Source organism: Rhipicephalus microplus, chromosome 7, assembly GCF_043290135.1.
Source record: "Rhipicephalus microplus isolate Deutch F79 chromosome 7, USDA_Rmic, whole genome shotgun sequence".
In the NCBI taxonomy this organism is placed as follows: domain Eukaryota; kingdom Metazoa; phylum Arthropoda; class Arachnida; order Ixodida; family Ixodidae; genus Rhipicephalus; species Rhipicephalus microplus.
In genome coordinates this window covers 36,738,481-36,764,755 of record NC_134706.1, presented here as the reverse complement: position 1 = coordinate 36,764,755, position 26,275 = coordinate 36,738,481, and the positions used below count along the sequence as shown (strand labels likewise).

Genomic DNA, 26,275 nt, shown 5'->3' with positions numbered 1-26,275 from the left:
ACCGCCGTGCTTGCCTGCGCGCGCGCTCATCTCGCCAGCGAACAAGGGGAGGGGGGCGCTAATGGTGGCCGGTCACGATCAGCGCGCGCCTTGTGCCCCTCATAGCAGGCGGGAGCTTCTACAGGCTGCGCTCTCAACACACACACACACACACACACACACACACACAAACGGTGCCAAAAGTACACCTGGAGCGGCCGTATTCTCTTACACCAGCGTTCTGTAGAGTTACGTGAGATCGGATCTAAATGAGTTTACTGCCGGCTTCACTTCGTATATCAACGCCATCACTACGGACGAGCCTTGTTGTGGTCATCTAATGTCACTGTATAAAATGCTAGCTTTGCTTGGTAAAAGATTCGAATGTGTTGCTATCGCATTCATTTACTCGCCCTTTTGGCAAAACTGTGACATTTTATCGTAACCCGAAGCCCATCCGCTTTCCTCCACTACGCAAAAACTGTTCTGTTGGCCTTATCGGCAAGTCCAGTCTTGTCACGTTTATGCTCTTGCCAAATAGGCTCGTTAACTCTTTTTTTTTTGGGGGGGGGGGGGTTTGGCGACACTCCAAAAAAAGTACAACAATCTCCAAAGAGACTTGACTTGTCTCTGCCAAGCGACAAGTCATATGCGTGGAAAGTCAGTGTCAAAAAAAAGTCAAAGAGTGCTTTTTTTTCTTTCTTAGAGTGTATAGATAATGCTTTGTCACGCTGATAGCACGCAGACCTTTTGCTACCTGAAGTACCATGAACGGCCTAAAATGTCGCTAGACTCGTACAAGTATCAAACGGTAACTAAAGAACGATGATTAGCTTCCTTTTAGTCATCTAAGGGTAACTTTGAACATACACACAGAAAGGAATCAATAGTAATAAGTAAAGAAAAAATACCTCTTCAGAGTCGAGTTCAGCTTTGTTTTCTTCAAAGACTGCAAGAAAAAAACACGAAGATGAACGAATTGCCATAAACACAAATAACAACGCTTACACAATCGAAAACTATGTTCAATGAATTGCAACGGCTGCAGGTATACGTGCGGTAACCTCTTTATACAAGGCTCTCACTCTCTATATCTGAACCCTTTCTAATGCAAGTGAATCTACCTCTCCCACTCCCTCCATTAATACAATAGCAATTATTCAGCTGCTCTACAGCTTAAGTCCGTGTACTCTTCGTGGCACGTTTACAAGGCATTTTGTCTAAACGTTGGCTCACTGACATTCCTTTTTTTTTGCATATGCATAAAAAAAGGGAATAACAGCGTAATCAGTTCAGTGTGAATCACAGCAAAAGTTATTCTAAACTAAGCCATCGCCTACTGATCGGCACTTTTTCTTTCTCACAGTGGGCCCTGTCAGGCCAGGTAAATGTCAGCTCCAGCTGTTTCTACAAGTTCCATAGCTTTCACTTTGCTGTAAATATTTGTCCCACTAAAAGTCACCGCTGAGCAGCCACTATTGCACCACCCACCATAACCCACCTTGCGTGGCGTCATTCGAGGGTAGCACAATGGCGGCAAACACTCCGTGCAGCCACACGAAGAGCCCTCGAAGCCCGTAGTTTCCGATCACGTGCTTATTGTCAATATCCATCGGTTGCAGGGCACCGGTGAACTTGATGTCCCTGAACCTGTGCACGCTTCGGTGACAAAAAAGGTATAGAAATGCATACTGTCGTAGACAAAGACAATGTACCGACATAAGGTAACTTTATGACCGTTACTTAAAACATGTACGTGAACTATGTCAACTCTGGATGAAATCTTGGGGCACAGTCACGCAGTCCTCGCCAGCATGCGGTAAGAAGAGAGCACGGCGTCGTGTTTTGGTAACCTGGAAACGAGAGTGATGCCACCTTGCACTTCCACCTGTCTCACCAAGATGGATTCGCAACAGCTGCCTTGAAGTATTCGAAGATTTTGTGACGGCAACACTGAAACATACACGCGTTTATAGTATTACATACTGTACGACATAACAGAGCTTAATTTTCTATAATATAGGTTGACTATGCTAAGCCACGCAATGTGCTACCTATACACACTTAAGAAAGGCCGCTTCAGACTATAGTGTTAAGGCAGAGGGGCTGCCATCCAGTGCTACAAAAAAAAAGTCCCTTGTTGTGGCTACCAATGATAAATGCGTTGATAAGCTGCAAAACATTGATGAACTAGGCATAGTTGCTCACTGAATCCTTGTGCAATGGCCATGGGCGCCAGGAGACCGGCAAACGCGGTAACAGCAAGCCGCGCTCGAGGTGCGCATGAGCAGATCATGGCCAGGAAAGCTGCAGTGAACAATACATCCACAATCAGGGTGTCCATCACTCACTGGATTCGAAACTCGGTATCAATGTTAGATTGCGACAGAGTTTTAGTTAGTTCGGTAGACCGGTGTATGGAACGGATGCTTGCCCAAGAGCGCCTCATTGTACGCAGGCAGTGGCATCTCTCACCACTCCCTTAAGTCACAATTACTAGAATACAGTTTAATCTCTGTTAGACGAGTGTTGTAGGTCTGCTTCCCCATCGTTTGCTAAACTAAAAACAAAAAAAGTAATATGTGCACGGCTGGGCCGATTGCACCAGTGCCGGAAATTCACAGCAGCAGCGAGGTTTCACACGCTTTGTTTCGGCAAGAGCTTTGCACCACCAGGTGAAGCCACCAACAGTTTGGGTTATGACCCTCGTTGACCCGGATAACCGGAAACCCTAGAAAGTTTGCGGACCAACAAACTCTGCAGTGTTGGACAATCGTATATATATATATACATATATATATATATATATATATATATATATATATATATATATATATATATATATATATATATATATATATATATATATATATATATATATATATATATATATATATATAAAGCGGTACGAAGGGTTTCATAATTAAGCACGAAAATAAAATACACACTGCATATTATTTAATCATTGGTGCCATATATCTACGTAAAAGTATGAGCCTTTAGAGTTAAGGTGGAGGGACATGCCACAGAAGTCATTCCTTCATATTTTTTCGTGAATGTCTGCACACACGAAGTTACTTTGTGCACTGTATGGACTTGTCTTCATTAGTTGTTAAGCCTTCGTTGTGCCCCCAATCTTCCAGTCGTATTGTATAGCATTCACAACTAAGTTTCATGTATATCTTTCGAGCTTTCAAATTGCTCGTCAGCTCGCAGTTGCTCATTATGTCAGTAAATTCATGTTATAATTCTACAATATTCAGTACACCCGAAACGGGTCCGCAGCTGCACAATACCGCTATCGTAAACCAACCACCATTATTTGCACCATAAACATTGTGGTTCTTGGAAATTTTCGCTATTGTAGTGCAAGTGGTTTTGTCAGAACTAACACATACCGTAAGTAAAAGCTGTGCTGCAAAGTTGAAGACGAAAAAAAAACTGGCCCAGACGACTGCTTTCGTCCTTAACTTTGCAGCGCACCCTTTACCTACAGTATACTCCAACTAGCCCCCACACAAGCTTTTCTAACACATACTATATATAACGACCAGACGTAAAGAGGCGCCAACTCGCTGCGGTGGTCTTGTGGTTATTTCTTGACTGCTGACTCAAGGTCACAAAATCGGATCCCTGCCGTACCTAAACGTGTACTCAAATCTAAGCACATAAATCAAAATTTAGCGTGCACATTATATATATATATATATTTTTATATGTATTTATATATATATATATATATATATATATATATATATATATATATATATATATATATATATATATATATATATATATATATATATATATATATATATATTACGGACCTCTTGGGGCGGCATCGATTCCGCAGCCTTGGTGTCAGCATTCGAGCATTTTGTCTCCTGGACCACCAAGGCTGACCCACCTCCTTGAGTACGACGCTTTCCACCCGTCCTCGCGTCCCTTAATTAGCCCCAGCAGTAGTGCAGTATAAAGCATTATGGTTTTTGTTTACTCACAAAGCCGAGCAGATTTCAAAACGGATTCTTGACCTCTGGTCTTCTCAGCGTCACCCAGGAGACAAAATTCCTTAAACAAGGAGGAGCTCGTCAAAAGCACGGCCGTTCGACACAAGGAGACGCTTCTTCTTCATTGCATTCTTCCTTGCGCTTGCTTGCTTGCTTGCTTGCTTGCTTGCTTGCTTGCTTGCTTGCTTGCTTGCTTGCTTGCTTGCTTGCTTGCTTGATCGATCCTTTTTTCTGGCTCTCTCCCACTAAGGGGGATTGGCCAAAAAGCCGGCGGTTAATGTAACTCAATACCTTAATGTTATCCAGGCAAGGGAAATAGGATTGCTTTGTTTTTACTTGGCGGGATTAATTTGGCACAATGTAAAAAAAGGAAAGAAGAGGAATAATAGAATTTGTTGAATAACTGAGGTGTAATTGTTATATAAAATTCTTCTGAATGTTACGTCTTTACAATGTAATGGTTAAATATAAATGTTAGATTGGCTAGTAAAAATCAAGAGCTGATTAATGGCTCATCAAGGTAATCTTCTTGTGTTACATTTGAATTCACAGAGAGCCCCACAGATGTTCCTGTCACTGAGTCCTAATGAAGCAGCCCTAAAGGACAAAATAATAGGAGTAGTAAACAAAATTGCTAGTTTTCTCGAAGTATACGTTACCGTGGTTTCGATGGTAATAATGATGAGAAACGTTAAGATAGAGGCAGGCATTCCTTACAAAAATTCTTATTGAAAAAAAAAAACGAAGCGAATTATTGAGCAATGACAATAGATAGCATTGCAAATACATCACGATTTAATTAAAAGATCGCTGAGGAAATCAATGACCAAGATTGAAAATCGGCCCACGACTTTCAATTGAAAAGCCATCAATGAACTCATATAGATACTATTGAAAAATACTTCCTCAATGGTATTTCAATAGAAATGAGTCAATGACGTTTCTATTGCGAAGTGCTCAACAGGGATATTGTCGACGAAGTATTGAAGCAAGAAAATGAGTATTGTGAAACCATTGATGTCCCATATAGTCAATCATTCAAATATAGTCCGACAATAGAAAATCAACAATAATTTTTATAAGGGATATCTACCGCTTCTATGCGGATATAAACAATCATGTGCCGACGATGTCACTGTTCTTTTAAGACGAAAGCCTCAGAGGTCTCATGAAACGTGGAAATTAACCATGGGTGTCGACGCCGTCAATACGAGTGATGCAAGAAATAATCATCACGTGATGACTTCTCAGATCGGCAAAATTTCTGTAGTCCAGAGAGTTTCATTGAACCTGTATGCTGTAGTTTCTTTGATGACATCACAGAACACCGTCGCTTCGTTAAAGGTTGGCTGATCACAAAGGCATTGAAAAACTAGGGGAGGTATACAGAAACGTTGCAATTCCTCGAACTACGGTTTCTTACACCATGCTCCGAACCTAGGGGCAGTGCAAGGACACGGTAGGTGCAGACGACTTTCGGGTGGAGGCGGGAAAGAATAAAGTCATAGGGCGCGAGAAGAAAAAGGTGGCCTGCGTTTTCAAGTGAGGCGACCGCATCAAAGACGTCCTGACAGTGATGTTAGAAGCCGCTGAAGTAATAGTGGTAAAGGTAGGTAAAGAGACTGTGCATCGTTTTTCACTGCTTCTTTTTTTCCTGTCGCAATAAAAAGCGTAACACTTGAAGCGCCCTACCTTGCAGCGGTTTCTCTGAAAAGTGCGCAGAAATTATTAAAACATTTTTTTCTTTCTGCGTTTGGTCTCCTTCAATCGCTCGGATGAATGCCCACAACACTGGTCGATGAATGCGATGACAGTTGTGCTGTCGATGAAAGTCGAAAGCTGTACAACCACGTGTGGTTTTTGTTGGCTTAATCAAGTTTCGATTTTTAATAAAACAAATACCTTAATGGTCGTTTAACGCACGCGCACACTTTACTGTTGTTCTTGTGGGTGACAGCACACGCCATGCTCGCGTTTCTCTGCCATTTGCAGGCAGGCATGCAGGCAAGCGAACATACCGCTACAGAGGCTAGAACGTTTCCTCTCTAATACCGCCGGCAGCAGCAGCCTCTGGCGCAACCTAAAGCTGCCTCAAGCGCGTATACAATGCAACTTAGTTATACATGTCTATCATTAGACAAAATAGTCAACCTGCCACGATTTCTTGTCCTACCCATAGATTGGCCACATCAGTGTTAGGTGACGCTAGCGGTCATCCTTTGTATGCTTTCAACATCAGGTCAAAATTATAATTACTTTCTTATGGGCCAAAAAAACGCGCTCGTTTCTGCTGATGTGATGAACGGTCTGCTAATTTGCTCCACAACCAGAAAAACAAAATTTTGCGGGTGGTAGACACTCCCTTCAATATTTTGTGGTTTTACGTGCCACTTAAACTCGCGATTTGGTTATGTGTGGCACGCAATAGTGTAGGGCTGCGACCACCTCCACTGAAGGGCGCTCAGCCCAACCAAAATCAATGCCCTCGCATTCGGCTCAGAAAGCGAGAAACGTAGCCACCCAATCAAGAAGGCAAACCGCCATCGCAATAGCTATAGTATCAGTAGCAGCAGCAGAATGTAGTAGTGTTAACACGCGCTCACAGCTGTTTACAGGTGCATCACAATCACCAAAAAACTCTTTTTACGGTTACGATTCGGTCTGCAGTTGACGCCGCGAAACCACGATATGGTTACGAGACATGGTCTATTGTACAGGTCTCCAGAATAATCTTGAAGACCTCGGGTTATTTGATCTCCGCCTTAAACCTAGTGACTGGGTGCTCTATACCCATTCAAATGCGTCCACTCTGGCCTGAAATCCAACTCACGACCACAAGCACAGTAGCACGACTCGTCAGCTGATAAATTACAGCGGCGAGTTGCAATGCGCACTGAAGATCTCTAATCCAATAACGCTTTTACTTTACCGTCGAAATTGGTAATCACAATGCGATTATTGTCCTCGCTGTAAATTTTAGTGGACAATAGAGTCGCGAAAAATGGCTGGCGTCTCTCTATCTTAGGATACCATGGACCCGAGGTGACAGCTTGGCCCTCTTCCCCAGAGGTCGCCTGCCTTCAAGGCGTGAAGTTGTCAGTTGGGCCTCCACCCACTGTCATGGTGTGTAGATGTAGACGCAGATCCTAAACATCTGTTTCGCACCCAGCACAGCGATATGTGGCATTGCTGGGTTACGTCCACACTTCCATACAATATGGTAGAGTCTATCCCTTGCAGATCAGCATGTGTAGTTGTTTTGGCAGCGTAATTGTTTGTTAAGACATTGTACGCGGAGGTGGGCGAAGCCAAAAGCGCAGGTGCACTGGCGTCACTCGCCTTCGCTTGCTTCGCGGAAACGGAATCCAGCAGACATAGCTTGTATGAGCGCGGCAGATATGAAAAAAAGGAAAATACAACACAGACGTCAAGAAAGGTAGGCGCTACAGTAATGACAATTCGCAGTGCTTCGCCCACTCGTCACACTTGAGTCAGTGAAGATGCGTCCATTTTCTTTCGCTTGTTTAAGTTAAGGCGATTCGCACGCACATTTAATAAACATACACATAGTGCACTGTATACCATGCGAACGCTACACTCGTTTCGCACGATATACGGTGCATGGCGTTATACGCTAAACGAAGCTCTTGCATTGGTGCCTCGATCGCATTTTGCTTCTCGGAGGGCACGCAAATGCGTCGCTGAAGTCTTCCTTGTGTTTAAGGGGCTCGTTGCACAGCGCCGCGCCGTGTTGCGCCCCGCACTGCATGTAGCACAGCATCACGTAGAACAGCTGGCGTCCCGACAGAGGCACGTCGGGCAGCCTCTGTTCGTCGAAGGACGCCTCCGTCTTGAGCACCGCCAGCGCGACGTCTATTGCGGCGCCGGACGCCATGTGGAGGCCCACTCTTCGCTCCCATTCGGCGTCGGTCTCCCTCGGTCGCTGAAACAAAGTGCGACCCATAATGGCATTCGATACTGATCGTGCCGTAAGCTTATCTTTACATCGGAAGAAAACGGGAGGGCGTTTGAGCTTCGCCTTCAAGATTTGATAGAGATGGCGTAATCTGGCCTCGTGCGAATCAGCTTCCGATGCTTCGGTTCATGCCGCCCCGCCGTGGTGGTCTAGTGACTAAGGTACTCGGCTGCCGACCCGCCGGTCCCGGGATCGAATCCCGGCTGCGGCGGCTGCATTTCCGATGGAGGCGGAAATGTAGGCCCGTGTCTTCAGATTTGGGCGCACGTAAAGATCTCCAGGTGGTCGAAATTTCCGGAGCTCTCCACTACGGCGTCTCTCATAATCACATGGTGGTTTTGGCACATTAAACCCCTACATATCAATATCGGTTCATGCCTAAACCATGCCGTTAGGAAACGAACGACTGTGTGCGTAACACTGGTCATTTCATAGTGCCACTGAATGCCTTCTGCAAGCGCAGTTAGGTGGCCCCTGGCCAGATTTATTCCCGTTCCGAATCAGCGAAACGTCCGACACACGTCGGCAGGGCAACACGCGAATCTACGCAGCTGTTTCAAGTGTTTACGATTCTGCTGCCGATTACAATTAAGTATGTCTTATCAATATATAATCGGTGGGCCATCGAAACACCAAAATTGTTGTTCAATTCACATCTTTCGTGGTGGCTGCATTTTCGTTGGAGGCAGAAATATCGTAGGCCCGTGTGCTCAGAATTGGGTGCACGTTAAAGAACCTTAGGTGGTCTAAATTTCTTGAGCCCTTCACTACGGCGCGTTTCATAATCATATGGTGGTTTTAGGACGTTAAACCCCACATATCAATCAATCAATTCACATCTTTCGCCGCCTGGCGCGAAACGCTCGCGCCACGCAATACACGACGCCTAAAGGAGACTTATGCCACTAAATAACATTCGTATTGTGTTCTATTCCCATAACCACTTCGAACAGACAATGTGGCCCTGATGAAACCCCTGCGTGCCAACACTGACGCCCTGGCTTCAATTCCCACTCGGACCCAGAAATTTCTATTATTCACTTTCTTTGAATACTTCTCGCTTACAACCAACGACACCGACCCTGAATACCGAAGGTACCCGCTATGCGTCTGTAAGGTATTACATGCACGTTACTGATCCGGCATGTGGCTAATGACGATGAAGAATTGTAGCTGAGAACGCTGCAGTACGTGGGAAGCATTAAACCACACAATCGTTGCGTAATCAGCATCGCGTGATGAGCGGTTGTTATTTTACTCTTCTTCCTCGCTGTACACCACAGATTGACGGCATTCCTTGCCCGATGTTGATTTATTTGATTGATCTGTAGGGTTTAACATCCCACAACCACCATATGATTGTGAGGGACGCCATAGGGGAGGGCTCCGGAAATTTCGACCACCTGGGCCCTTGCCCGATGCGACGCCTGTATGAAGTCCTTTTGCCAATGAGATTCACGCACCAGCATCGCTGTGGGGTTGAAAACTACTAGAATGCAGGCGGCACGTGTTCGAATGCTATTCGGTTCTGCGTATATTTTTGTGACATCTTTTTTCATGTCTGTGTCTATCGATTACTTTTTTTTATGTTTATCGGTTACGACACCGACAGGGACTGGCGTTTAAGGACTACGCTAAAAAATACCGGGTTTTCAACGAAGGTACCGATATGCTTTGCCGCTTCGTGTAACCTCAATTAAAGTCACGTCCATTTTCGTATATTTTACTTTTTAAAAATAAAAAAAACACGGTTTAAAAAGCAACTAACTCGTTATTAGGTCACTGTGGAGAATGTACACCAGCATACAAGTACCACGACATAGGTTTCTGTTGCGCATACTCCATACTTGCCCGTTTTATCTAGGCCCCCCGGATGTCGCCTTTTATCCGAATAAAAAATTACGCCTGCCGTCGGCGGGATGCCAACCTTCGAATCACGATACCCGATGTTCTGCGAATTGAATTATGACTGCGGGGGGGGGGGGGGGACGCTCGCTTGTCTGTTTTGTAGAGTACTTATGTGTGCTTAGGCCTAATCTCCGGTAGTGTTAGCCAGTGCCCCTCGCTGCCCTGTTTCGTGGCAGTAAAAAAATTCACGCATCCCTACGAAGTTAATCATGAAAAGTGGGCAACGCTGAGCGTATCGTATCGGTGAGTAACCACACGTTACCCGACTGTTGCCCCACATAATGTTAAGTTAGTGGCATCAAGTGTATATAGAGATAAAAAATTTTAATTATTTTTCTCTTGCTGTCGTCTTAGGCGATTCAAGAAGAATTTTAAAAATTGGCGGAATGAGTATATGCCTCTAAAGTGAATCCAAGCACCGACCACCTTATACCGGTGGCGAGACATACCACTTTAATACGGGCAATCTCTTCGGATAGAGTGCTCGAAATGTCCCTTTGTGTTACGGGTTTCCCTGAAGGAATAAAGTATACATTTAGGGCTTGTTTTCCTTGTTAGACACAATAATAATCAGATCTAACAGACATCTAGGCGCATTTTAGTAGCGATCAACTCATGAGTACCCTTATCGATGATTTATTTTCGTGGGAAACATCGATCTCTTACCTTACGCCCATGTCTTGGTTGAAGTCTATTGTGATACATACAATATTCTTTTGAAGTCTATTGTGAAGTCTTTGTGCCCCACATACATTTCTACTATAGCAACGGTTCAATACCGGGATCACTATGAAAGACAAGGCAAGGTCCTCAGGAGCTTGGAGCTGCTCGCTGGATTCCGTGCTGACCGGTTGTGCCCTCGCGATCCCCGACGTCAGCGTAGCTCTGACCTACTGGGCTGGCCCTACGTCATCTCCCGACGCCGATCTCCGACGACAGCGCAGCTCTGACCTACTGGACTTGGCCTACGCCATCTCCTGACGCCGACAAGAGCTCTCGCAAGTGGTGCCCCGTCCTTGGACTTCTGTGACCGTGTATCCATCTTTCATATCTCTCCGATCCCCTCGATATGTCCTCGCTCGCTGTCCCAGCGCATCTCTCTCTCTTTCTCTCTCTACACCTTTATTCCTATCCTTTTAATCCCTCTTCACCCCCATTCCTCGTGAGCTACTGCTGAGGTGTCGCACCCTGATGCAGACATTTACGGGGCTCACTTTTCTTTCCCCTCTTATAGCCACATCTCTCAAGAGCTTCGCCCCTAGAGCTCGCTCGACTTACGTCTTCGTACATTGCCGTGTAGAAGCAGCTTCGGAAGATATCTAGGGAATCGGTGCTGTGTCCCTCGTGACGAAGGTCGACGTAGCTGAAAATGGTGGCCTTGGCCACTTCGACGCCGAACGTGCCCAGGCGCACCGGCGCGGGCGCAGACACGTGGTACACAGGTGGCGCTAGTACGGAAGGCTTGAGGGTGTAGTCTAGCCGGTCGGGATAGGCGAAGAACGCGTACAGTTGGTCCCGCAGCATCCACGTATGAATCTGCGTACCGATGGCGTCCGCGTCTGTCTGACGGAGGGCGTTAGCAGCGTCTCGCACGTTCCTCACGAAGCTCACCTCCATGTCCGGAAAACGGGAGAACCTGTGGCCAGCAATCGAAGCGCCGAAAACTTCAGAAACAGTGCGAAAGGTACAGAATTGCTTCTACTTTCTTGGCACGCTTTTTCCACTATGGTGGTTCCCAGAAGTTTCTCGAAAGGATCATACAGTGCAGACAGAACAACATGCTGCTCGTCATGCTTTGTACCCCCCATCCCCTTCATGCAATACTCTGAAAAGGGCCTTTAAGGGTAATAAAATGATCATGATGATTATGAGGACGACGACAGTATTTGAAGACTTCGGGAGCTTTCAATGCCTCAACAAAACGAAAACTGTTCATCGTTGTCAACACGAGGGATACTAAATATCATCACCTCTTTATGACGCCACCCATGACGGTGATCATGACATTACGGAAAATGAAAATTTCGTAGTTCACATGAGATAACGTCAAGTTACGACGTCGTAGTCACGTCAGATCACCGCTTTGTGAAAGTTGGGTCGATCATGTGAGCAGTGCAAGACGAGGTGAGGTGAGAAAGGTTTGCAGCGCCTCGAATCCTGGAGGCATTGACACGACGACGTCGTTGCAGGTGATCGCGTGAGATTAAATCACGTGAACTCCATACGATGGTCCCAGTTTGTGCCAATTAATGAATTAACACGAAATCAGGTGAGGTGCACCTGTAGGTTTTAATGGCATCGATACTGCGGGAACTGCAATTGCATATTAGGCACAGAGGGAGGTCGGGGAGGCGGGAATAAATCCGCTCCTTAAGCAGACCGCATAGCGCAGACCCGAACGTAAAACAAGAATAGTCCTAACTTACAACACACCCCCATTGCAGATAGTGCTGGTACGTAGGCACTGTGCGTAGTACTACAAAAAATGAGTATTACAGGCTGCAGAAAAAAATGACGAAGTACCACGCGAGACCTACACCGCAATTGTAGGCCCTTTGATAATGAAGGCTCCTTGTGCATGCCTCATCATTATCTTGTTCTGTGTGAGGTTCTGCGCTGTGTATTATACTTGAGCGAGCACCAATGAACACGGTCAAACCTTGTTCCCTTTTAAGATCAATACATCCACAGCCGTGCGCACGAGGTTGGGGGGGGGGGGCGCAGAGCCAGCTCCATACATTGACATGATAGGGAGGGGGAACTGCGACGAACCCTCACCATCTCCCCCCCCCTCTTGAAGAGGAACCCCGCACACGCTTATCAATGCATTCACTGAGAAGACAAAGACGACGGCTGCTGTTTTCGAGTTGTCTCGCGTAAATACAGAGGGGCTATGCGAGATCTTTCTAACCTGGCCTCGAGGTCATGCGCACTGGCGATGTTCATGATGCTGAAGACTACGTCCATCTCAAACCAAGGGTAGGTGGCTCTGTCGAGGCTCTGGTACACGGTGCGACGCACGGCCCTGGCGATGCGTGCAGCGTCGGCACGCACCGGTTCTGTGTATACGCTCGCCACGAACGGCACAAACAGGGCCACTCCCATGGTCGCTAAGGTGAAGGACAGGCACGCGCGCTGGTGTTGCGCCGCGACATCCGCGCCGTAGCCGTGGTAGTTTGCGATCAGTTGTCGGTTGGCGAACCACGAGGTGAGCTGGACACACAGCCAGCCGATGACGAGCTCTACGATGGTCTCCTTCTGCGCGATCAGCTGCAGCGCCACCAGGAAATACTCCCGGTGGCTCGTCGAGATCGTGATCTGGATGTGTAGCACACGATATAAGGGTCTTTGGTGCCTTTAGGTGAGTTGACTGTTGGCCAATCCGGATAATGTGTTTAGAATAACTGGTTAACTATTTATAGTACTTGGTACTCCACTATGGGAGAGCCCTAGTCTGTCCCGTTGGCCTAGTGCTTATAGCACTAGGCCCATGAACTGTTAGATAAAGCCTCTGTGGCTGAAGCTGTTGCAGTAATGTGTGCTTAGAAAAAGTTCTTAACGATTTAGAGTAAGAGCTACTCTACTATGGAAGAACATAAAGCCGTGCCGTAGGCCTTGGTTATGTAAAAAACGCCCACGCATATCCATGAAATAAATGCTGATGATGGTGCGAAGCAGTATGCATCAGATTATGTATTATGGCCTTCTGTGTTGTTCTGGTTAACAGCCTATTATTTTGATCTTGTTAAATTTGTTTTGTCATGTGATTTGAGTGATGGGTGTAAATATCAATGTATTTGCGGTGTTTTATTTTGTATGTTCCGGTTAACAGCCTTTTGATATTTTTTTTTTTGTTCTTCACAGATGTTCCGGTTTCTACGTTCGTTGTAGACAGCGGGTGGCGGTTTATGGACGGAGGGACATTGGGCGGAGTTAAGGTACTTCGTTCCTAAAAATTGGTCAGATTCGCACAGCTGGTGCATATCCAGAAAGAACAGGGGACCTGGTGGCATCCTTCTCATTCCCTCCTCCTCACCCTAGCTTCCCTATGCCCCTGCCATGCCACATTTCACAATGCAATAATACGCTGCGCCGCTCACTTTCATCTTCCTCACCATCACATCAGTCCTCCTCATGCTCGGTTCTCATTAGCATTTTCGCGCAATACTATAAAAGGCTATGCTGTGATTTCTCTCTCTCTCTCTTTGTTTCTTCCTATCTCTTCCGCTGTCACAGCTAGGTTACGCTATTTTGTGTACGATACGCGCGCAGAAACAAACTGTCTATCAACTCCAGGATAAAATTAGCAGCAGGCTACACTCCGGGGAAGCTGCCGAAAGAAATGTCGCGTTAAAATCTTGAAAGGTGAACGGCTTAGCGTCTACACGAATATTCAAGTATAGTGAACCATGAAAATAAGTGTACGTAGCATCAAAACGAAGTCTGCGTTCATCGTTAGCTCAAATAAACAACGTATGCTGCGCCGGTGAATGGTTATAAAGTATATTGTTTTCAGTTGCTGATGTCGCGTAGAAGCCACGACATTGTGTGCAACTAGTGGACTGGACCTCCCTATAGGGAGGTCAGCCAAGGGGCTACCGGACATCTAGGAGCACAGCCACGTTTGCTTATAGCGTTTTAGATAAGTTGTACCTGTTAATCCATCGGGCTGTGCACGCCTATATGCATGCGTGTTGGATGTTGATGATTGATTAATATGTGGGGTTTAACGTCCCAAAACCACTATATGATTATGAGAGACGCCGTAGTGGAGGGCTCCGGAAATTTTGACCACCTGGGGTTCTTTAACGTGCACCCAAATCTGAGCACACGGGCCTACAACATTTCCGCCTCCATCAGAAATGCAGCCGCCGCAGCCGGGATTTGAACCCGCGACCTGCGGGTCAGCAGCCGAGTACCTTAGCCACTAGACCACCACGGCGGGGCCATGCGTGTTGGATGTGCGCAGGATGTTATCGGAAGGTGTCATTGTGGTGTGCAAGGTAATCATATGCACACAATGTTATGTGGGATCACATTTTAATTGCAGCATATCTGAATAGCAAAACCACAAACGTATCACTTCTTCCGAGTAGGTGATAAGTGTAACCATATAATCGCTATAACGGTAGTAAAGTTTCTTATATGACAACTCCTACTTTCGCTCGCTACATAGCTATTGAATACTAGATGAGAAGTAGCTCTTTGCCTCACGTGTGTAACGCCGCACGTACGTGCGTCCGTACGAACGTACCGCAACCCGTTCCCCTCACCGCAGAGGTTGTAGCGGTACTAAGCATAGGTCCCGCCACAGCTGCGTGTTAACGCAACGCCGACTAAATTTCAAGGCCGAAAGGATGCCGCACTGACGTCAGAGGGTGGGGGCCCAGTTACGCCGCGAACGCGGCGGAAAGCCTGTGTTTCGTTTACGTTTGAGGAGAACCAACGCTCCCGCTCTCACAGCTGCTGCGGCTAGATTGGGCCGAATAAAAGATGTGGAAAAAAAGTCTTACTTAGCATGCTCAGTTGGGCAACTGGGCCCCCAACCTCTGACGTCACTGCGGCAGCCTTTCGGCCTTGAAATTTAGTCGGTGTTGGTTAACGTCACGCTCCCCTCGCAGGTGCGCCGTGACATCCCTCTCTCCCTCACCCGCACCACGCTCGCCGCAGCACCCGAAGCTGCAGCTAACTGTCGGCTCCTCCGTCCGCAACACCCTTCTATTTCGCTTCGCCCTCTCCACCTCTTTCAAAGCTCGACCGAACGTCGAATAAAAAAAAACTCTTTCGGTTCATTTATCTGCGATGAAACGTACACGAAACCCAACCCGCCTCCCATGTCCTTGCGTTTTGAAGAAATGCTTACCAGGTAAAGGCCAAACCTCATAAACACGAAAATTCATGCGACAGCGACGAGCGACGCGACGTAGATTGCCTTCGCGCGAACTGTCGCTAGCGCAGGCAAACATCATTCACGCGACGGGTTCGGCGAGTGAACTCCACTGTTGCTTGCATAAGGCCGTCTACTCGTACCAAGAAAACCGCGTAGTGAGTGGTATGCTATTTCAAAATAAGATATATTGCTGCGTAATGAAACGAAAAGTGTTTATTATTGCCTTGCAGCACTTTTTTATGTACACGTGCATAAACATTACGTTATGTTTTCGTTGTGCACGCGTGACTCGGGCAGAGAGGTGAGTGAGAGGAGGTGGCGATTTCGCGCCACATGACGAAAACCGGCAGTACGTCATTCATGTACATCCTGTTCCGGTACTTTGAGCACGGCACTTCCGGGCGGTGGGCGACGGTTTGCAAATCTGGTGAACCGAGCGATAGTGCGAAAATATCACGCGACACGTCGCGTGAACGCCCTGTTTCATCGCTCATAGCATCGCTCGTCGCTGTCGCGTGCATTTTCGCGTTTGTGAGGTTTGAGCTCAAACGCTACACCGTGTTTTGCTTCAAACCATTCTTCTAGCACCCGTGTTGACGCCCTTTTCAGCCGGGTGAACGCCGTGCGCACCGCTGCTCCTTCGCATTCACTAGAACCCTTGTCAAAACGACAGCAACACTGGGCGGTGGTGTCCATGGTAAAGGAAGAAACTACCACAAAAAAGTGCATCCACCGGACTCCGTTCTTTTATATTCCGCCTTCGTCATGGCAGCGGCGTCCCACGCAGTTATACGCTGAAGTTGTTGCTGCGGTCGCAGGGACGCTCTGTCCTCGACTTGATTTGGTAAAACTCAACTAGCCTGTCTGCATTTAGAGGCAGAAGGCAAAACATATCCCTTTCTCACCTGGTCCTGGGGAAAACAGTCGCATGGAACGCCGCTTGCATAACGAAAGCGGAACAGAAAAGAACGTAGCCCAGCGGACGCACGCTTTTCGTGGTCGTTTCTTCCTTTACCATGGACGCCACCGTCCAGTGTTGCCGTCGTTTTTGCAAGAGTCTATCAGGGTTCCCATCGGGGAGTTCGTCTATAGAATTTTTGGGACAAGCGCTCACTGCAGGTTAGTTGTAAGTATCAATATTTCTCCTAAAGTTGCAGCGCGCCTCGCAGTGTAAACATGTCCCCGCACCTCTTCGCTTCCGGTGAGGTCGTAGTGCCTCGCGATGGTAGTGGTCCACCGTTCCCACATTCCGGATGTGTCGTAGGGGCTTCTTTCGAACACGTACGCTCGGGCCGGCATGCTGTACAACTGCAGAAGCGGTTCCAAGACCTCGGCCTCGAACCCAAGCATATCTTCGAAGGTAACGCCGTCTGTTACGCCGGCACCGTAGTGCGTGTACAGTGTCTCGAAGTACTGTCGGTGGGCCGGCGACCCCAGCCCGAGCCTTAGAACCGTCGTCTTGAAGAGGTCGAGGCCTCGAGTAGGTTTCGCAATGATCTGCAAAATCAGAGAGAAAGTGGATGCTTGGTCGACGAGGTACGACGGACTAGAAACGAGAACACCCCAAAATACAAAGCACTAGTATAGGCACCCGGAAATGCAGTTTACGAGATCTGATAGTAGCGCCAAAACAAACAGTAGGCGCAGCATAAGCGAGCCTTCCAATGCGTAGCCTAGCGAGTAGACGCAGCAAAACCGAACTTGCACGTGCATATCATTTTCTTTTTTAGTTGCGAGCAAGGGGGTCACGGCTGATTAGGCGCCCAGGAAACGTTCTTTGAAAACGTGCTAAAAGGGGCACTGACACTTCAGCGTGTCACTGTGTTCAGTGAGCGTTCCGTTCTTTTAGTATCCCTGGTGGTCGGTACCAACAATGCTGAGGCGGCCCGAAGAGCTTCGTCGCGATCTCTCGTCTACTGTCGGGTGCCTATAGGAAAGCTCACGAAGTCGCTTATGCATTCACATGAAGAGCAGGTTTGACCATATTGAGCTGACGAGCGCTGTGCACACATAGGGCGTTCACGACCACGTCTGCAAAAAATTAGCTACGCGCCACGTAAATCGACCAAATTTCACCAAATTTCAAGTTTAACGCTGCTTGGCCTCCTCGCGGACGCGCACCCCCATATGAAGGGACGACGTACAGGACGGGATGCAGGTCCGTCCTCTATGTAGATTTATCTTATCTGAAGTCGCCAACCGTAGCCCGTAACACTTGTTTGTTTGTTTGTTTGTTTATTAATACTGTCAACCCCAGCTGGGGTTTTTACAGGAGTGGAAAACAAATGAAAGAAATGGTCATGAAATACGTTACAAAATAGAGACATACAGCGAACACAGGTATTTACACTAAAAGACAAAGTTAAACACAGGCATGTGCACTTGCATTCTGCGCATAGAAAACAACAATTAACAAAGCGAGAGGCAATATACATTGACATCGTGAATTATGACGCATCTATTTCGGAGAAAATAAGCGATTCTAAAGCTGCAGAAAACGCCGTGATAGAGGAAGACATCGCGACTTTGTTTGGTAGTTCATTCCATTCTTTAATTGCCCTCGGAAAGAAGCTGTATTTAAATGCGTCGTTTCGGGTGGCTGGTGGCTGTATATATAAAGTGTGTTTGTGTCTAGAGCGCGGATCTGGAGAAATTTCAAAGAAATCTAATGAGTTGATTTTAACCTGACTACGAATAATGAGGAATAGGAATTTCAAACGGTCATACTTAGTTCTAAGTTCTAAGGCTTGTAGGTTTGCACGGTTGCAAAGATCGGAAGCAGAGTGCATGCGTTGATATTTATTGAATATAAACCTGGCAGCCATTCTTTGAACTTTCTCCAGTTTATGTAGGTTAGTGGTGGTATGAGGGTCCCATACTATTTTACAATATTCAATTATTGGGCGTACTAGCATTTTGTACGCAAGACTTTTTACTTCGGGTGTTGCGTCATGTAACCTTCGCCTCAGACCCCATAGAGTTTTGTTTGCCTTTCTACAGGTGACATCCACAGGTATATTTGGTACATGCGCAGTTTTGTTTTTCAATTTGTTGCTCGAATGACTAAAACTTGAGAGCAATAAAGAAGCATACAGACGAAACATGTGCGTTTTTTTTTTAATTTTTACTGCGAATCGCAGCGAGCCTATTCTGCCTCCGCTTAGCATGCGTTCATATTCAGGCGCTTTGCGCATCGTGAAGAGGCAACCCCTTACAATGAAACTACGTTTTGTACACCACGTTCCAGCACTCGTCAGGCTCATCTATCTTCCCTCGTTTATCTATATGTTCAAGCACGCCGCCCTGGCTGATAATACCACAAGTCTTGCGTCCTACAGATGTCGCACCCCGCATGTTCCGATTGAAAGCCAAGCGATTGGCGAAGACACAGTCGGCTTAACTTTTATAGAGATGATGCGCAGCGCTGGGAACGCCAACTCAATAAGCTTTGTGCGACAGCACCACTCACGTCCCGGGGGTGCGGGCTGGTTCGGGCACAGTATACCTTGTTTGAACATGGCGTGTCCATGCGTATGAGCCAAACGATTCTCCCGCTCTAGTGCCGAAAAGAGCAGGGGAGGGATTTGGCTTGCGAAGACTACACGGGACGAACAGCAAGGGCTTCAAGCGTGCCACCTCGCATCATGCATGGTTTCGCGGCGCTTCAAAACGCTGGCTTTCTCAGCTTCTAATGAAACAGTTGGAAAAACTCTTGTGGCAGTCTACCTTGTCCGCCGAACCTTCCGTCCGCCAGGCGAAGAGCTGGACAGGACGCAGGCGAACTGCAGATGTGCACGTACCCTAAGCTCTCACTGTGTAGCAGACTACCCGAATGCACATCCTAATTATATATGAAAGGTCCGGCGTATTTACGTCGCCACATTAACCCACAAGCTCTGGCAATGTATCAGAAACTCGGAAGGTGCTAACTCCGGAACCCTTCCACAGCGGTGGGCCGCTGCCTTGCGCAGCCCCAACGACCAGCCTAGAGCCTTCCAGCAGGCACTAAGCAGGTCCTTTAAGTTCACCCACCACCAATGACAGCGACACCGGTACGTCTGCGAGACGAGCTCTGTAACTTTATCGCGTTAGATATACTACGTGCTACGTGACATGAGCTGCCAATACAAGAATGATCGCCCCTAGACGTCTCCGCGGCGAGCAGCGTCAGCTGATTACCTCAGGTAGAAGTGCACAGATATACACGATAAAATTAACAGAGGACGACCTGTGCCTGCTGGAAAGCAGGGTCTTCCAGCAGGCACTGAGTCTTCGCGTGCGAGGCTGTCAGGTATCCACGTGGGGTACACCTAACACCCGGTGGGCTAAAGTTTTGCCAGACTGCAACTAAAGCTGTTAGCAGCCAGAGCAATGCTCATTATTGAATGGACAACACATTCCAGTGCCTGAAAACCTAATTATCCAGTATTTCACCTGGTAAGGGGACCTTTAAGGTGACTCGCCGGTAAAATCTGCTGTTTTCCTTTGTCGATGTATCTTGAGTTAATGTATATGCTACCTTTAGATATGATATAGAGGGAGCTTATACTTCAGATATGTCGACTGGCCCTGCCACTCTTCAACAACTTTTGAAGGGGAAGATACTAAAAATCTCCGCAAGGTGCAGACGGGAGTCTTTTGAATGCATCGGGGCTCAGCAACATATATCGTACGTTGTACCGTGACGCTTGCCCGTGGTGCGACGGTTCATCAACTTTATTTCACATCTCTTTGGAGTGTAACCGAGAGCCAGAGAATCTGAACTCTTTTTTTTTGGACAACACTATTGTAGGAAGTTCGAAGCAGTGGGAGGCGCAACTTGCCAGCTCGGACCCAGAGGTGCAACTAGCACTCGTGAGTCACGTTAGGCGAGCGGCGCAAGCTAGTGGAGCCCTGGACTTGGGGCCTCAACCTCCATGCATGCTCTGAATACAATTTGTGCCCCTTCCCTCAAAATAAAGGTTTGCTATTATTCTTCTCCATTTAACGTAAAACTGCCTCCGAGCATGACCTCCGAGATTGGAGTCAGTTCATCTGGCTTTGCATTGGCTCCGTGATCAGACAACTTTTTGAAAGCCACAACGCTATGTAATGAGTCTAATGACACCCATGATGTCTTGTTACGTACGTCATAATGACGGCATGACAATGTCGAAATTTCAGCTGCTTCTGATGCCACCGTGGCATCAATGGTAACGTGAAACTTGTGATGATTTATTCAACAATATTTTGCACCACTCGTTCGTGACATTGCGGGAGGCGAGACACCGATGGTTGAATTTTGCATTTGAAGAGGCATCAAGGCATATCTCCCAAAAAAGAACACAGATAGCATCACTCATGCACTTACAAACGTCAACGGTGTAAGACGTATCATTCTTGTCGAAGTACTCTGGCTTTTGCGCTGTCTGTGTTTAAAGCTAGAGCGAAAAAAAAAACCTTTACGCTTATCTCGCATCGTCATTACACAGCCGCTACATAACAACCGCCGCGTCCCGATGACCTTTAGCCGCCGGGGCGCAAAAGAAGGCGCGTTTGTTCGGCTTTGGCAAAACAACAAGAGCCGCATGGATCAAGCGCCAGGTTGAAAAATAGGAGAATGCTCCTGGCTCTCGACCAGCTTGGACACCGTGGTGTCCGAGCCAGGAGCGTTAATTCGCCTAGCTCTTCGTATGGTGGCTGTCCACAGCCACCATACCACAGCCGCAGTTCTTGCTCTTTCGTCTCTGCCACACATGCATTGCCCCTGCGCTTTTCTCGATCTAAGTCATGTCACGCTATCCGCTGCATAGAGGTGTCATAGCTACCTTCGATAGGGGCCTAGCCGCTGCGATAACGGCGTGCCGAGGAGTCAAGCCTTCTGCACCTTCCGTCGTGGACACGCAGGCCAAAGTGATCAACTCTGCCTCGATTCGGACGACGCATCCCGAGGCGGCCAACCAAGTTGTCTATGAACTTACGACGCAAAGGCCGCCGTCAGGTTACTTAGGAAAGGCCGAGTAGCCCGGCAGATTGGTGAAATTCATGGAGGTGGCAAAAAGTGTGGCATCTCTACCACGGCTACTGTTTACTTGTGCTACTTTGCGAAATAAATAATTCGTCGGAAGTCGGTGCTGTGCAAGGGTCCCACCATAGTGCCTTGTCTAAGAAGGTGCACCAACGTATAGACTTTCACTTTCTTTCAAGTTGGTCGGTTATGGATCGCGTTGACATTCAACGGATTGTTGTTTACCAAACAACGAGAGAGGAAGAGTTGTGCCTAAAGTTTTTTATTGCGTGCTACAGCTCCAAACATTTAATTCTCTTAGCGCAACCTTGGTTCCTTTGAGCGCCATCTGAAACACACACTGAATCACACGCACGCGCACATTCACACACACGTAAATGCGCGCGCGCGATTGGGAATGGCACGATGGAGGTGTTGTACCACTGTAGAACTGTCCCAATTAAATAAATTGATAATCAGCTCCTAATTATAATTACAACGTCATGGTTTGAACGAGCGGGGACAAGGATACGATTACGATGCATGCCGCAGTATAGAGGGCTCTATTCTTTTGAACCACCTGATATCGAGCGTGCACTGACAGCACACACTCTGTGGGTCTCTAGCATTCCATCTTCATCGAAATACGATCGAATTCGCGGTTGGGATGTAACCCATGACTTTAGGGTCAGAAGCCGAGCATCGTAGCCAATGTAACATTGCACGGAGGCTGACGATTTGATTGTTGCGGTACACAGTACGCAGGACAACGTATCCATCATGTCAATATTCTCGCATTCATAGCAACAGTGTTTTTAACCCACGCAGTGTTTACATTCTGTTTCAGCAAGACTCACTGACAAAACAAGTGGGTGTGCTCTACTGTTACATAGGGCACATACCTACCAATCTAAGACCTGCGACCCTGGAGGAGTGCATGGCTGACGGACTTTTTTCACCATACATCATGAAGACACTATTCGAACATTTGAACTTCTAAAGCCTGTCTGATGACTAGGTCTTGCTTCTTTCTGAAGACAAGGTCTGGGGTTGGTTTATTTCACAGAGAAAGCTGCTGCAGGATCACAACAGCAACTGGTATTGATGCCTAAGTTGTTCCCATAGATTTTTAAGATCACACGGAAGTTGCACCATAACCTTATTTGTGGCAGTCGAGTATTATACCATAAAGCTGCGCCAGTGTTCGAAAATCTTTCACAAAAATATCCTATACAGGTGTCATTTCGGGCAAGGAATCACACAAACACGTGTAATTTATCGTGGGAAAAGAGTAAAACACCAAGCAGGCCTCACACAATGCGAAATGCTCAATGAGTGGATCGTCCAATGCTCCCAGCTCATTACGAAATGCACAGCCATAGCTCCACAGCCGTATTTACGACGGGCTCTATAGACTATTCTACCGAGGTGTTTTAGTGCTGCCATGCTTTGCTGTTCGCCTTTGTGTTTCGCGTCCTTAACAAATAATTGAAGAGTGTTGCAGTAGACGCATACACATGAAAGCAGCTTGGTCGGTGCATACGGCATTTCATGGCCTCATTTATTCACGCCGCAATACACCAAACAAGAAAACATTGACTTCACAGCCCAAGATGGCGGCACCCATGTCAAATAGCCTGTGGAAATGCTGCTTCTCCAGCTTTCGGTGCGGCTATATGGCGCGTTTTATAACAAAGTCGTTCCGTCTCACTCTTTTTCGCTGGTAACGGCCTCCACGTACCTCAAACGAATAATCGCCGACTTTCTCGGCTTCAAACTCGAAGAAGCACGGCCAGCCCCAATTGTCGTTCAGCTCAAGCATAGTGCTCACGACGTCCACCGAGGCGGCGTCGCGATTGGCCGGGTGTTGAGGCCAGTGCAGGTTGACCTCTCGCAGGTGGCCGCGGATGCGAGGCACGTAGTCCGTGTCTTGGGTCAAGACGTCGTCGCAGGTCTTGAAGAGACGCGCCGCCTTCTGCGCCACAGTCTGGCTTTCAGCCGGGATCTCCTCGTTCCTGCCGAAAAAAGTATGAACGGTAAACCGCAAAAGTTCGCGAACCACGCGAGCACGTGCCAAACTATGGGGAGCCTTCATGTGCGCACCGCCATGATACTAGATGCAGCGACACCACGGGGTAGACAGCCTTGCTGTAGAAGGACCCATACCTGGCGGTTTCGATGACGGTAGCGAGGAAGCGCTCGTTGATACGATTGCGCACCGACGTCCGGTTGCTCGCTGCCCCGCCGCACACGAAGCGGTAAAAGTCTTGACACGGACTCACCGACCAGTCCATGGATTCGCCAAGCAGCTGCACGCGAACAGAATGTCAGTCCTAAGCGAAGCGTACGGGTGGAATGTTTTTGACACGACTCATCGATATCGCCGCAGTGCACGAGCTTTCTTGTTTCAATTTCACACACACCCACAACAATGTAAGGAATGCTCGGCGCAGACCAAGTTCCAAATGCTTCGCGATTGTAGTAGACCATGCAGTTTGTTGAGCGCCGGACGCGAACAATCCAGCCTATTCCAGCGCTTTCGTGACCACCAGCAATAAGGCTGAAAAGTCTAATGCGCCATGTAAAAAAGAAGGGGCGTCTCAACGATGATAAGTTTGATCGACGGCTGATGCTTTGATTGCCGATATCAGTGCACAACGTGGATTGCTTGCTGTAGTTTACCCTTCCGTTTACGGGCCCCAAGTACAGCCAAGTAAAGCGTTTCGTCAGTGCTGCCTTCATCAACGTCACGATCCCGTAACAATATGCAGGCACACGTGGTCAACTATGCGTGTACTGAAGGGCACGTGATGAAAAACCCGAGGAGGTTACTGTGACATATATTGGTTTTTAACAAGACAATTATAAGCTTAAATAATTACCGAACAAAGGAGACACGTCTGCTCAAACATCTTTGACAGCGCTCAACAATGCACACATCAGCGATCAACGCCAGTGATTACAAATGGAAAGCGCTGCTATTTGGGTTGCGAAACAATGCACTAAACTTGGTCACGAACAAACTAAGAACGATTGTCGGGATTAGCGCCCCTAAAGCACGATATGATAAACGTGGATGACGTAGTGGAGAGCTCGCGAGATTGTGACCAGTTGGCGCTGTTTAATGAGCAGCTATACCTAAGTGCACTGTCTTTTAGCGCTTCGTTTCCATCGAAAGGAGGCTCCCGCAGCCGGGATTCGATCCCGCAACCTCCGAGTCAACAGTAGAATACCCTAACCATTTGACCACAATGCCGGGTAAGAAACAAATTTGAGCGCAAACACCAAAAACGAGGGTCACGTGAGCACGGGCGTAGGCTGAATGTTTTTGCGGAGGGGGAGGGGGGAGGCACCTTTGACCGGAAGTGGGTGCCGGGCCGGCAGATGTGGTCCCGAGTCATATTGTGCCCTGTATACCACGGCAAATGTAGTTTTCGGTGAGCAGGGCGCTCTACAGATTTAACGGCTCGGCCGCCCACCCTCCATATCACTAACTGCGAGCTATGCATATACACCATTAGCCACTGGCTTACTGTTCGTGGACTTAAAAAGAAACATTCTTAAACAAAGCATGTACTTGGTTTGGACAAGCCATAAATGCTTTCCCTAGACACTGACGTGCCGATGGCTCGATCAACGGAGGGGTGGTTTCACTGAAGCACATACTGTTGGATGACAGGGGCATTCCAAAATGCACCTGGCTCCACCTTCACTCTGAAGCAGCAGGAAAAGTCACTCGCGTCAAGTCCAGGACCATTCAGGAAGTTGCTAGTCGTGTCGTGCCTGTGGATTCGGTTCCCAACGATATACGCACATTAGATAGACAAGCTCGACTCACTGCCCCCTATGAGCTGTGGTGACTGTTGCGCCGTTAAGACATCACACGGCTTCGTCGTAGTAACAGTCGTCGCACCTCACCGGGAACCTTGCGGACTAACGTCATGAACTTCTTGCTGCACAACTTCCATGCAGCGTACCTACAGGATGCGCCGGGGACAGTCGCTGGAGACTTCAACGTTAGTGATCTTTGACGTGAAAACCAGTGGCTTGTCACGTTTCTTGCGACCTAACTTGGACTTCGCCTCCTGTCAGACGTGATACAGTCAACTATTCACAACGCGTGTTCATTACTGTCGTTACTGCATTACTGTCCACTCGGGAACAATCGACCACGTTCGCTACATTTCGTATGGTTCTTGAATGAGTGAATGAAATAACTTTATTGACGATCTGGCATAAAGGGGGGAGAGGTAGGAAAAATAATGCAAGACTCTAGCGTGCTCGGACGTCCCGAAGCAGCAACCTACTCGCGTCAAACCCGTGGGGGCACCGCTTTAAGCCACTGGCGTTCCAGGATGCATAGCACGTGCTAGACCACGTCTCTTTGGTTGCCTGGCTCTTGACTCATGATTTTGATGCTGATGGTACTTCCTAAATCTTCAAGACTTACTTCGTATAACAGCACGATGTTTTGCTATCGCACTCATTGCTTGGGTCTTGGGCCAAGACTGACTTCCTTTCTGTTT

At 47.5% G+C, this 26,275-nt stretch overlaps 1 protein-coding gene across 2 annotated transcripts; it reads right to left on the bottom strand.

Moving 5' to 3' along the window:
* Positions 1-23,277: 23,277 nt before the first annotated feature.
* On the bottom strand, positions 23,278-24,474 carry LOC142767416 (neprilysin-1-like). Of its 2 annotated transcripts, XM_075869034.1 has the most exons (3): positions 24,173-24,474; positions 23,916-24,058; positions 23,278-23,764 (listed from the first exon to the last, which is right to left on the bottom strand). In XM_075869034.1, exons 2-3 carry the CDS (start codon positions 24,041-24,043, stop codon positions 23,422-23,424), a joined length of 471 nt encoding a protein of 156 aa, XP_075725149.1. In that variant the 5' UTR covers positions 24,044-24,058; positions 24,173-24,474; the 3' UTR covers positions 23,278-23,421. The 2 variants fall into 2 exon arrangements, with proteins under 2 accessions (XP_075725149.1, XP_075725148.1); XM_075869033.1 differs by having other exon boundaries at positions 23,916-24,471.
* Between the last annotated feature and the right edge of the window lie 1,801 nt (positions 24,475-26,275).

Coding starts and splice junctions, on each gene's coding strand:
- LOC142767416 (XM_075869034.1), bottom strand. CDS start 24,043: ATGGACTGGTCGGTGAGTCCGTGTCAAGACTTTTACCGCTTCGTGTGC. Junction 23,765..23,915: donor ACCGTCATCGAAACCGCCAG/GTATGGGTCCTT, acceptor TTTTTTCGGCAG/GAACGAGGAGATCCCGGCTG.